The sequence below is a fragment of the Musca autumnalis genome, unplaced genomic scaffold (assembly GCF_047663935.1).
Source record: "Musca autumnalis isolate F117 unplaced genomic scaffold, ASM4766393v1 scaffold_3, whole genome shotgun sequence".
NCBI classification, from domain to species: domain Eukaryota; kingdom Metazoa; phylum Arthropoda; class Insecta; order Diptera; family Muscidae; genus Musca; species Musca autumnalis.
In genome coordinates this window covers 53,546,576-53,560,685 of record NW_027411866.1, presented here as the reverse complement: position 1 = coordinate 53,560,685, position 14,110 = coordinate 53,546,576, and the positions used below count along the sequence as shown (strand labels likewise).

The 14,110-nt window shown below is 39.7% G+C and overlaps 1 protein-coding gene across 1 annotated transcript; it reads left to right on the top strand.

Moving 5' to 3' along the window:
* The first annotated feature begins 2,168 nt into the window (after positions 1-2,168).
* On the top strand, positions 2,169-3,006 carry LOC141397240 (MICOS complex subunit MIC27-like). The gene has a single exon (XM_073973339.1). The coding sequence runs from the start codon at positions 2,286-2,288 to the stop codon at positions 2,958-2,960; it is 675 nt and encodes a 224-aa protein (XP_073829440.1). The 5' UTR covers positions 2,169-2,285; the 3' UTR covers positions 2,961-3,006.
* The last annotated feature ends 11,104 nt before the right edge of the window (positions 3,007-14,110 follow it).

Genomic DNA, 14,110 nt, shown 5'->3' with positions numbered 1-14,110 from the left:
GACATTTACACTGTTTTTGTTTAGAAAAAAACTACATTTTGTTTTTCTGTATATTCTGTATATTCCAACAACCAACCAAAAACGAATATGCAGAAAAACAAAATATATTATTTTCTGAACAAACACATTGTAAATGTCAAAAAGGACTATGAAAACGCGACAATATCGATTAGTCGTCAATAAAAGAAATGTTCAATAAGAGAAAATTTTCTGAGCGACAGTTTAGCAAAACATTTCCAAGTTGAAAAATGTCATCTTGTGGTACTTTTATTGCGGTTCGTGAAATAAAACACGAAAAGGCCATGGAAGGAAGCGAATTAGAAGGTCGAAATGTTCTACGAAAAATATCCTCATTAGAATTGACTGAAGACATGTCATATCAAAAATACGCCAAAACAACAGCGAACAAAGATATAACGCTAATTTTTAATGGCTTATAGGGTCTCCAGAGTAAAACTCATCACGCTATAACTCAAAAGTTAGACTCACGGGGGATCGATCTGCCCTTTGGGGTTCTGTATATACTCATCAAGGGCTTTCACCCCCAAAAGGAATTTTCCACCCCCAAAATTTCGGTTAACATTCAAAGTTTTTCCATTTTTTTATTTACATATATTATACATTATAACTTGGTTTTAGTTTTGTGTTATTTTGTTACAGTGTTTTATTTAACTTGCTTCGCTGTCCGTTTAGTTCAAATCTCAACTCATTTTTAGCAGAGTTGCAGTTTACCAATCGAACTGAAACTTTGCATACTTTTCAGACTTGGATGACAATACATGAATATGGAATCAAAACCTATATTGGTCCATTTTTACAGTGTTTTAACGGTGTTTTATTTCACTTGCATTTCAAATTTGGTAACTCCTTTTTGACAAAGTTGCTGTTGACCAATCGAACTGAAACTTTGCACACTTTTCAGATTTGGATGACTATACATGAATATGGAACCAAATCCAACATGGATCCATTTTTATCTACAGCCCCCATATAGCGGTACCACCCGATTTAGTTCAAATGTAGTAACTCATTTTTAGCGCAGATTTGGTTGATAATACAATAATATGGAACCATTTTTCCTATAGCCCCCATATAGCGGTACCACCCGATTTCAGGTATTTTGACGATTTTATCTTCATTTTTAGCCCGAATTAGCTGTCATTTGGCTTTTGAGGTTCCCAGGCATTTCCCCACCAAAAATTGTGAACATAGGTCCAGATTTTGGTACAGCGCCCATACAGCGGTACCACCCGATTTCAAGTATTATGAGGATTTTGTCTTCATTTTTAGCCCGAATTGTCTGCAACTTGTCAATGGGACCCCGCATTGGTACAGAAACTCCCTTCTAAAAACGATTGAAATAGGTACAGGTTTTGGTATAAACCCCATATAGCGGTACCACCCGATTTCAAGTGTTTTAAGGATTTTATCTTCATTTTTAACCCGAATAGGCTATAATTTGGGTTCCCAATGGTACTGAAACCCACCAAAAATTGTGGATATAGGTCCCGGTTTTGGTATAGCCCCCATATAGCGGTACGACCCGATTTCAAGTGTTTTAAGGATTTTATCTTAATTTTTAGGAAGAATTGGCTGTAACTTTAGAGTCCCCAATGGTAAAGAAACTTATCCACTAAAAATTGTTGACAGAGGTCCAAGTTTATCTAAATTTTTAGGCAGAATTGTCTGTAATTTGTCATTTGGAGTTCTCAATGGTACACAAACTTCCCCACTAAAAATTATGGACATAAGTCCAGGTTTTGGTATAGCCTTAATATAACTGTACCACACGATTTCAGGCATTTTAAAGTTTTTATCTACATCTTTGGCGTAAATAATTTTGTTCTCAGTGGTAAAAAAAAAATTTACTAAAAAGTTAAAAATAAAAAATAATTAAAAGTAAAAAAATCAGTTTCAGCGTTTTATTTAAAAAATGCACTTAAAACTAGAAAATAATTTGTCGCTTAGCCTCAATAAGTATATTCTTTCTCAAGATGGAATCTCTCAAATAAAACGCTTGTATTCTAAATATAAATGGTAGCAAAATTAAACGGCAAGCGTTTTATTTGAGAGATTCCATCATGAGAAAAAATATACTTATTGAGACTAAGCGACAAAATATTTTCCATTTTTAAGTGTAATTATAAATAGTAATTATAAATAGTCTCTCTTCGACTTTGTTCTCCTGATTTTGACAGAAAGCAAGCATTTCTCATTATGCAATTATATTTGATATTTTATTGATCGGCATTGGAGTGGTCAAGGTTTAGAATTATCTGTTAAAAATGTTTCGTAAATTGACAGTAGTACCCACAATTTTTGCGGCAGTGGCAGTTCAGCAAGCAGCTGAACCCAAGCAGGATGACAAAACTCATTACCAATGTAAACCCAGTGAGTTGCCTTTGTATGCTCCATTGCATTCATTTGATGCACCCAAGAGAAGTCCACATCCTCCAAAAGAATCGGAGCTACGCAGTGCCATTGAAAGTGGCGTTCGTGCTGTCCGTACTGAAATCCAAGCTGGATACAAAGTTTTGGAAAAACAAACGGATTCTGTAAATGACTACATCCATACAGCAAAGGAACACACGCAGTCCACCATTGATTACTTGAACCAGCCTCATAATGTTATGCCCCGTACTGGAGCCATAGCTATGGGTGGTTTATCCGGTTTCATTTTTGCTGCAAGAGGTGGCTTCTTCAAAAAGGTTATCTATACCACCGTCGGTGCCGGTGCAATTGCTTCCTTGTGCTATCCTCGCCAAGCTGAACAGTTTGCTAAGGATGCACTTTTCGAAGCTCGCAAGGGATATGCCATCGCCTACAACTTTGTTAAAGGTGTTAAACCAGGTGAAGAAGTGCTCGTAGAACCCATCCCTACAACTTTGGAAGATGTAAAATTCATTGTAATCGATTTGTATGATGAAGCCAAGGAGGCTTTATTCCCAAAAAAGAATTAATAGTTTAACTATGTCTACTCCTGCAGTGAATGACATTTGTATTTGAATGTACAATCGAATACGTGGACTCTGTATATGTAGCAGAACAAATAACAAAGCATTACAAAACACTGAAACTGAATTTTTTTAAATTATCTTATATATAAAAGACAATGTGTGTATGTTAGTATGTTTGTGTGTTTGTATGTTCCGTATAGACTCAAAAACGGCTGAACCGATTTTCTTGAAATTTTCAGAGAATGTACAAGGAACACCGGTGGTGAAAATAGGCTATATATTTTTTTTTGCATTTCGGAGGGGGTGGGGAACCTCCCCTATGCCCTATTTTTTAAAAACGCTTTTTTAGCAAAACTGACGAACGTATCGGAAAGAAAATTATTTTGGGAGACAACGATTGTTGTTTCTCTGATCCTAGGTACTAATTTGGGGCCTAAAGACCCGACCACGCCCACTTTTTAAATAGCTTATATATCAAAAACTGCTTAACCGATTTTCTTGAAAATTTCAGAGAATCTACTGGGAGGACCCGTGGTGAAATTAGGGTATATATTTTGTTTAATTTCGGAGGGGGCAGGGTACCTCCCCGATGCCCTATTTTTTAAAACTCTATTTTTAGAAAATTGTCGAACGTATCCGAGGGTGTTTGTCAGTTCTCCTACCGGGCGCGTCCCCACCGGCGGATAGGGGGAGGTGGATGGTCGGGCTACTCTATCATTTACGAGGGAAATCACTTGTGACATGACCCGTCTAGGGTGGAGTGGCACGACCACCTACCTCTGGAACCTCTGAGGTTCCCGCGGACAAAAAACTGACTACGGGGGTGTTCCCCTAAAACAAAAAACAAACATGGAGGACAAAGAAGGAATAAAAGTTACGGTGCAGGGCCTAAATAACCCAGTACCGGCGGGGAATAGTGATCTGCCTGCGAGTCACACCTCGTCGTCATCAAGCGATCGTGAGCAAACATCTCCCACAGATGTGGGTGCCTTGGCATCTGTGGTCGACGGTACTGCTACAAGCACGCAACCGAAAGGTAAAAAAGATGAGGAGAAAGGGAAGCGAAGGGGGAGTTTAATCTGGACCCAGCCATCCGAGGATGGGAGCGACCCTGACTCCGAATCAGACAGCAGTTGCAAAATCAACACCACCGTTGTGGAGAAGCCCGTTAACGAGGAGGTCCACAAGATGGTAGAAGAGGTAAGCGAAAGCATATCTAAACTTACAACGGAGAAAAAAGTTCGGTGGACTGGAGCCCAGAGACGTAGGTACCAGAGGATCCAGGCACAGCTAAACAAAAAACAGCGGGCCGCACCAAAAGAGATCAACAATCCCTCCACTTCCTCGGAAGCGGCGAAGAGGATTAGATCTCCAGAGGAAGAAAATACCGCCAAACCAAGTAAGAAGAAAATGAGCTTCCCACCATCAAATGCCCCAAGCAATTCCTCTCAAAACCCACGCGAAGGAGACTGCCCAAAGAACCCTTCGACGGAGGGCGAAAAGGAGTGCTCGGGCACGAAGAAGGTGAGCGCGACCGCGGAATCCTCTGGAAGTACCAAGGGCTCTGATAAGAAGCCCAGGGCCTTCCAGAAGAGGAAGATGGGCGCAGAGACTGGCTCGGAGCCGCCATCTACTTACGCCAAGGTGGCCAGGAAGAACTACAGGGACGAGAGGTGCTATGCAGTGATCGATACCAGTAGAGGGTCCGACAGATTACCTAAAGAACACCAGCAGGCCATCGAAAATATGGTCAGCGATAAAATACTGGAACACATTCTAAAGAGTGGGCCAATAAAAATAGTCAGCAGCGAGCTCAAAGGGGACCTTTTAGTATACCACTTGGGACCGCACGCGAACCCGGCCGCTCTCGAGGAAGTCATCAACAGTGTGACAACTCCTTGGGAAGGCGGAAAATTGAAGCTGGTGAGGAAGGACGAGATACCTCATCTGACTAAAGCGACGGTTTACGTCAAAGGGTATGGCTGCAAGTTCGAGACAGAACGCATGCTCGAGGTCTTTGGCAAGCAAAATGAGACCTTGGAAGTGAAGAGGTGGGAAGTCTTCCACAGGGAGGAGAAAGAGGATGGCACTCTCCTTGTGGTTGGAATTGACGACCTCTCACTATCCAGTCTTACAAAGACAAAGGGTAAGGCGTACTACATCTGTAATGCAGTCACCTTTAAAGTTGGAAGGGCACGAGTCGGGGAAGAAGAAGAGGATGCCCACCAAACCAGCAAGGAGGACAAACCACCGAGCAATTCCGAAGAGGGGGTCGAAGCCATCAGCGACTCCCAAGAAGCACGATTACTGGATGACTCATGATTGAGGTCATCCAGATAAACCTCCATCGGAGCGAAACGGCAACTCAAGCCCTGATGGATAAAATAAACAAAGGTAAAATACACATCGGTTTAATCCAGGAACCTTGGACCGTAAAGAACAAGGTTTCCGGACTAAACCACATTAATTACCAACTCTTTTACGCTAATACAGGAAACCGACCGAGGACCTGTATTATATGCCATAAAAACTTATGCTTTCTTTTCTCCCCAGAGTTGTCAACCTCGGACGCCACAGTGTTGAAGCAAGGGAATGGTAATATATACCTCGCATCAATCTACCTGCCGTTCGACTCGCCGACATTACCACCTTCGTCGGAGCTACAGCAACTGGTGAGGAAAATCAAGCAAACAGGTAACGAAGTACTAGTAGGTAGCGATGCTAACTCTCACCACATTTCGTGGGGTAGTACTAATACTAACAAGAGGGGTCAAGCCCTTCTAGAATTTTTGAATACTAACGACCTGATAACCCTTAACATAGGAAATACACCAACCTTTGTTAACAGAGTTAGGGAGGAAGTATTAGATGTAACAATATGTTCAGAAAATCTAATAAACGAGGTACATGAGTGGAGAGTTTCAAAGGAACACTCCTTCTCTGACCATAGGTATATTAGGTTTAAAATATCAAGGCCACCGCCGAATCCGATAACTTTCCGAAATAAATCCAAAACTAATTGGGCTAAATTCGGAAAACAAGTTAAAGATAGACTAGGGCAAGAAGTTGAGGTTTGCCTAAGCAAAGAAGATATTGATACCCAGCAAAAAAAAATGGAAGTGGTGCAAGTTGGAGTGAGGATTTCATTACATGCATGGATGCGCTTCCAGTGGACTAATGAAAAAGGCAATCCTTTTCCTCACATTTGGATTACATCCAACAAGCACTTTTATGTATAAACGATAAAAAATTCAATTTTCATTCAACAAATGAAATTAAAGTAATACGGCGTTTATATTATAGTTTTTTGCAGGGTTAACCTTCTTTATGAGGATTTGTTTGAAGTATATACAATGGAAATGACATTTGAAACCCAGACCCACTGGGTTAACCTTGTTATATATAAACGGCCTATAAGAATAAAATTAAAATGTCTTATTAATGGCCTGTTCCCGTACTTTACAAAGTGGTAAAAGTCGTAAACGATTTTCATACAAATTTTGTGTACGGGAACGCAAAACTCGTAAAAGTGGTAAAAATTGTAAAAATGGAGTGCTTCCTAGCTGCGTGCTGCGGAAGCAAAATGGAGTTATTCCTAACTGCGTGCTGCGGAAGCAAAATGGAGTGCTTCCTTTCTGCGCGCTCCCTTGTAAAATTCACTGAGGAATTCATAGAAAAAGAAGCACTTCGTGACACTTGCACCAGTGATTTAACTGCTTCCGTGGATGCAAACTTTTTGCTGGGTAGGAATGTCAATAAACTAACAGAGGCTCTGGTAAGGTCTTTCGAAGAAAGTTGTCCACTTCGAGAGAGGAAATCTGCCTACGAAAAACCCTGGATGACAGGGGAAATTCGTAACAAAGGCAAAGAGGTCCGAAGACTTTACAATAGGGCAAAACGTAAAAAAGCAGCTGTATTCTGGGACAACTACCAAACAAAACTAAAAGAATACAACAAAATGACAAGAAACGCCAAACGGAACTCCTGGAAGCTTTTTTGTGAACAGGTAGATAGCGTGAATGACGTCTCTAAAATTAAAAAGTTTCTATCTAAAACTCACTCACAACCCGAGCTTCTGGTTGATGAGACGGGTAAAAAGATGGAAACAGCCGAGGAAACTCTAAGCCTTCTGATGAGAACGCACTTCCCGTCGAGTACTACGGCACATACGGTGTCACCGATGGAGATAGCTTATGCATCAGAAGAAGCACCAAAAATCAACAACTTGATGATTAAAGAAGCAATAATGAGCTTCTCACCATACAAAGCAGCGGGACCAGACCAGATTTTCCCAGCCTTACTTCAAAGGGAAGTGGACTATATTTCGTCCAATCTGGTCGAGATTTTCAATGCTTGCTTAAACTTTGCGTATACTCCATTGGCCTGGCAAGAGGCAAGGGTAGTATTCATTCCCAAGCCCGGCAAGTCAAGTTATGCAATACCAAAATCTTATCGTCCGATAAGTTTAACTTCATTCTTACTCAAAACAATGGAACGGACGGTCGACACCATGATAAAGAGTAACATCCCTAACGATATGCTCAAGTACAAACAACATGCATACGTAAAAGGTAGATCAGTGGAAACCGCATTACATGAGGTAGTACACCACATAGAGAGAACCTTCGAGATGAAATTGTATACTCTCGCAGTTTGCATCGACATCGAAGGAGCGTTCAACAACGTCAGCACCGAAACGCTAATCCACTCCTTAGACGAGTTTCAGGTAAACCGGGCCTTGAGGCACTGGATAGACCACATGCTAAGGAATAGATGGATAAGCTGCGCGCTACAAGACGTAACAAAAAGAGACAAAGTTGGTCAGGGGACGCCACAGGGAGGAATACTATCACCTCTCCTATGGGTTACCACCATAAATAGTCTACTAAGGAACTTAACCGACGAAGGATTTGAACCCATCTGCTATGCAGACGACGTTATAATACTTCTTAGGGGAAAGAATCCAAATATACTCTGTAGAAGGGCCGAAACGGCTCTAAAAATAGCATACAACTGGGCTAGACCGAGAGGTCTAAATGTCAACCCGGAAAAAACAGAATTATGTCTATTCACTAGGAAAACGAAAATAGGAGCTTACGAAGAACCCGTTTTCCTAGATAAGATGATAAACATTTCTCCAACAATTAAGTACCTGGGAGTAATTCTAGACCGGAAACTTAAATGGAGAGACCATATTCAGGAAAGGGCTAATAAAGCCCACAGATGTTGGTCAACCTGCAGAAGAGCTATAGGCTCAAAATGGGGTTTCAATCCTAGGATGACACACTGGTTATACAGAAGCGTAATTAGACCGATTCTAACTTACGCTTCTGTGGTATGGTGGACAGCTACGGACAAGAAATGCAACGTAAAAGTACTGCAAAAAGTCCAAAGAACGTGCTGCTTAAGTATTAGCGGGGCAATGAGGACTACACCAACTAGGGCTTTAGAGACAATTTTATTTGTCCACCCAATAGAAATTCAGGTAAGGTATGAGGCAGCCATCGCAGCTATAAGACTTAAGTCGATGAGCGAGTGGATCGTAAGAGACCACCAAACATACCACCAACATATATTACAGGTTACAACGGGTGAGTCAATAGATCATATTGTATCAGACCGTATACCTGAAACAATTGAATCCGCCTTGTGTGAAATTTTAATACCAGACAGGGACATGTGGATCGATGGAACCCTAGAACGGATGCCAACTGGAAGCTGTGGGTTCACAGATGGGGCCGTTCTAGGGGGGAGAACGGGTCTGGGTCTATATATCGTAGACCAGGAAACTAGAATCTCCCTTCGACTGCCGGATCATAATACGATCCTACAGGCCGAAATCCGAGCGATCACAGAGTGTCTGAACTGGTTTAAAGCTAACACAAGGCCAATCACTGTAAACATCCTAACGGACAGTAAAGCAGCAATTAAAGCAATAACAAGCAAGACGGTGAAATCAAAAACTGTCCTGCAGTGTAAAAAATCAATCAACGACTACTCCCACCATGGTTCTGTTAACATTATATGGGTACCAGGACATAAAGGGATTAGGGGTAACGAGATAGCCAACTCCTTGGCAAGGCAAGCCAGAGAGCAAGCTACGATAAGCCTAGATAATGCTAAGCCTTTAAAAGCGACGCGTCTAGAGTTAAAAGCATGGGCAGAAAACGCCCATACATCCCTCTGGAACACTGAAGAGAAAGGGAAAAATACAAAAATCCTCTGGGGAAACCCAGACCAGGATAAAACAAAGGAACTCCTGCAAATGAGTAAAAAAGACATTAGTAGACTGACAGGCATCTTTACAGGACACCTAGGGCTACAAGCACACCTGCACAAAATCGGTTGTGCAGAAAGCAGCGAATGCAGAGCATGCGGAGAGGACGACGAAACGTTGGAACACTATCTCTGTCATTGCCCAGCCTTCGCGACGCTAAGAAACCAATTTCTAGGAAATAACACTATACCAGAACTCCACCAAATTAGGGCAAGCGAGTTCAAAAACTTAAGAGATTATGTCAATGGCACAGAATTTCTTAACTGATAAATTTATTTTCTTTTCAATAAATTAAGCAATAAAAAATTTATTCCCCTTAGGCTTCCGAAATTAGAGCGCACAACAGGCCTATACTGGCTTAAGTGTATGCCCCATACGGGCATGTGGCGATTCTTATATTCGCCCCTCTTTTCAACCTAACCTAACCTAACCTATCCGATAGAAAAATAATTTGCGAGACAATGGTTGTTGTGTCTCCGACCCTAGACTGATTTGGGGCTAAAAGTCCCGACCCCGCCCACTTTTTTAAATAGCTTATATATCAAAAAATGAAGAACGTATCGGTGAGAAAAATAATTTGGGGACAATGGTGGTTGTGTCTCCGACCCTATGTACTCATTTGGAACCAGACCACGCCCACTTTTTAAATATCTTATATATCCAAAACTACTAAACCGATTTTCTTGAAAAATTCAGAGAATGGATTGTGATGACCATTGGTGAAAATAGGGTATAAATTTTGTTGAATTTCTGAAGGGGCGGGGTACCTCCCCTTTACCCTATTTTATTAAAACTCTATCTTTGCAACAAAACTTACTAACGTATGGCTTAGAAAATAAATTTGCAAGACAACGGTGGTTGAATCTCCGACCCTAGGTACTTATTTAGGACTTAAAGACCCGACAATGCCCACTTTGTTAAGTATGTTATATCTCTGAAAGTAATGAGCCCATAAATTAATTTGGGAGACTGAAAGTTCTGAGCCAATTTTCTTTAAAATTTCCGAGAATGTACAGCGATGGCCCACCATGACACCCGTGGTGAAAATAGGCTATAAATTTTTTTAATTGAATTTTTTTTTTTTAATTCGAAGTGGGCGGGTTACCTCCCCCATGTCCTCCTTATTTTAAAACACTTTTAGCACACCCATTTTTTAAATACGTTATATCTCCAAAATTTCTGAACCGATTTTCAATTCATTTTCAGATGATGTACAGGGTTGGCCACTGGCGAAAATAGGCTATATAAACTTACGAACGTGTCCGTTTTTCCAACCCATGTTTCATATTTTAGCATTAGGACCCGATCACTCCCAATTTCTGAAATATGTTACAAATCAATGGAAATACCAGATGTTATGCATAACGAAGCTTTCATCTTATTGGAAAGCAAGTCTTTAAATTAGAAGGCAACATATCGATAGCTAAAGCTTTATCAGGTATACATTATAAGAAGATACAAGGACGACACAGTCGACCCTTAAGTTTCCACTGGGCATTCTTTTGATTGAATTGAACACATGCAATATTAAATAGAAGTTATCATCTGGAACGAATGTATGATGGCACATAAAAATTCTTAAGAAACTTTAGAACGATTCTTGAAGGATTTACGAGCAATTCACGTTTAGATTTCAGTCAAACACTTTCAGTTATACTATTCCAGCAGATGAAATCAGTTAACATACCGCCAAAATTTCATATAGACACCAACATTTCCGAATATGTTTTATTTATAGTCACTTGCAGTTCCCGACTAATTTGCGATGCAAGAAAAATATTATTTACTTAAGAAAAGGTAACATAAAACTGTTTCAAGGGCCAGCAAGGCGGACCGGGCCGGCTAGTTTTTTATATTTTATTAATTTAAAAGTTGGATGATAAATATGTATATAAATTGATCACTTTTTAATGTGTTCATAGCTGGAAAAATTCTCAATCTAATACTCTATCAAAAGACTTATGAAATACGTATGGCCCCTAGGCATACCTTAATTATCCAATTACATCTGCTCAACTTCCGATTGGGGCCACTGACAATGTGAAAATTCATCTTTTGTTTAAATTAAGTAATTATTTTCTAATTTAAATATGTCTATATGTGAGTCCATAGGTTATTGCTACTTTATTAAAAAAGATAAATGTTATTCAGATTGCTTATTAAATTTTAATTATTAGTTATCAGCAGTTTGATTAATATCCAAAAGAAAGATTATATTTCTGTATTTTATTAATTTGAGTTTTAAGCCATGAACATTTATTTTAAAGAAATATTCAACATCAACATAAGCAAACGAATGATCGTAATGGACTGATGTGGCATTGAAGAACAAATCGACTTAATAAATCAACTTAATAAAATACTTGGCAACTTTATTCATGACTACAAAAACAGAATTTTACAATCCGCCTTAAATCATCATTAATGTGAGGTGACTCTGACGAAATAATAGAGAACAGGACAATGTGAAACAATTATTATTATATTTATTTATTTTATTATTTATTTATTTATTTATTTATTTATTTTTTTTAACAATTTGTGCAGAATCTTCAACTTTTAAGCAACCTTTATTTTTAAATTGTCTCTTTCCGAGAAGAAGAAAAAACATCAGGTTATGCGCTTCGTTGCCGACACAGTAACCCGCCTATTAGAATATAAACACCTTTTTAGTGCTAAAAGCCGTCGCAACGCCCTCTAACAATCTACATAAAGAAAATATTGCCAACTACCATTCAGACCAAAAAGTGATGTTTTGTCTATACATAGAACAAGACTGCATAACAAAACAAGGAAATTATCTACCATTAGTCATTTGCTTGGTAGTTTAGAATACGGCTAATTTGAGAAGAGTGCCGATTGTATTGCCACAGCCAGCCAAACAATCAACCAACCAAGCCGACCTAATGTAATGTAATGTTTTGTGGCCCATAATTAAGTTGAAATAATTTAGAAATGTTTTCACTTTAAATACACAAAATTATAAGAACGGACGGACGGGCATTTTTCAAACGGTTTTAATAAGACCTTTTCATTTGTCTTCTGTTGTCGGTTTTGGGTCTATTTCAACAATCGTTTATTTTGCTCAGATGTCTTTTTTCAGAGAGTCTTTACAACCGTCGAAATCATTTGTAACTGGCCCACAAAGAAACAAATAAAAAAGGCCGCATTTAAACTCATAGTCAAAAAAAAATGGGCAGTAGCAGTTAAATTAAATTGTTACAAGTGTGCGAAGGCAGAGAGGATATCCAAAATGTAAAATAATTAATATAAGTTATGTTGTGTAGCATTTTAATTTCAAACATAGTGAATGAAAATTTAGCTTTTTTGAGAATTTTAAGTCCAATGCTCTATCGATCTAATTCCGCCATGATAAAAACTTCAAATTAAGCAGTTTGACGATAATCACATTGACTACAATGTAATTATTCTATGCAGATACTTGCACTGAATAAAAACCTTCTTTAGAGTCGACAAGTCATGGACGATAAGCTCGAGAGCGATCCGACAGTACAGAATGATTCTTTATGATATTCGTAACTTCGTTACAGGGAACAATGAATCTTCGGGAAAGCATAAGCGGAGTAACGATCCCGCCAACCCTAGTTTTGGTAGCTGTGGAGAGGGTACTCAAATTGTGCAGGTGCTCTATAAAACCCTGTGTACGGGCTAATGAATACCGCCCACAATTATATATTCCGCCATAGAGGCACACCTTAAGAGAGGTTTGGAATGAAGGTGACGACATCGTAGTTTTTCCACAGTCAAACACCTATACAAGGAGAAAATTAAACTCTGCTGAAAGACACCAAGATCAAGGCAATACTATCTCGATTATGGCATTACTGGACTACGATTTGAAATTTATCAACCCAGGGATGGCTGTGGGGAGGAACGATACAGAAATGGCTTTCAGGCTAATTCCATATCTGCCTCCGTCCCGTTAAAACTTAACAAGGCTCAAATTACGTTCAATCTTCGTCCCATTAAGCTGGCAGTGTAGGCATATTCCCGATTAACACGATATGGCACTGAACGGGAGGTCTCTAAAGGGTCTTCCTACAACAATCGCATGGACCCAGAAATAGGGACCAATGAGATATTGACGTGACTGCACCTTTTACGAGCGGAGATAGGCGGCTTTGAGTTGGGATCAAGAAAAACAGCATGGCAGAAATGCAAGAAGCACAAAGAATACAAATGAATTGATGTAACCCGAGTCGAGAGCAGACAATTTATTACCTACAGTAAATATAGATTCAACATTCAGAAGGAGTATCAAATCGATAAAGTAATCGGATGGTAATAATGAAAATGGACAGGAGCAAAATTATAAGTCTCCTTGGGATGAAAGTATTAGCAAACTTCACAAGGTTTAGTTCGTGAAGGCTGTCGCCAGGTGGCAAATGGAATATGGATGGATGCAGAATATCCGTGACAACCTGGACTGTGATTTCTCAAGGTATGGGTGTTGTAGCGCGAGAGCGGAAATCTTCAACAGTTATTGTCCTGCTGAAGTCAGCATGTAAGGTAAGGCGTAATCCTCGATCTTTTCGCGGCATTAGTCTTCTTTCTTCCAGTACTAGGAAAGGTACTGGAAAGGATAATGGTGCATCGGGTTCATGAGTGGCTTTCTGGTGCAAAGTACAATGACAGTTTGTAGTCTTGACTACGCAGTCTGACCTGAGCTTTCTGGTATAGCGGGAGTCAGGAGTCCCTACATCTGTTTTTATAATAATAAAATTGTTCCACAATCATCTCATACGGGACAAGGGAGACTTTTCTCATATCAATGAGTGCACTCCGATTCATATTAGCTTAATGATATGGGACCTGTTTATTGCCGAGTCCGAACGGCGTGTCTTAAAGACACCAC

Bases quoted from the DNA above. Each gene is read 5' to 3' on its own strand.
- LOC141397240 (XM_073973339.1), top strand. From the start codon at position 2,286: ATGTTTCGTAAATTGACAGTAGTACCCACAATTTTTGCGGCAGTGGCA.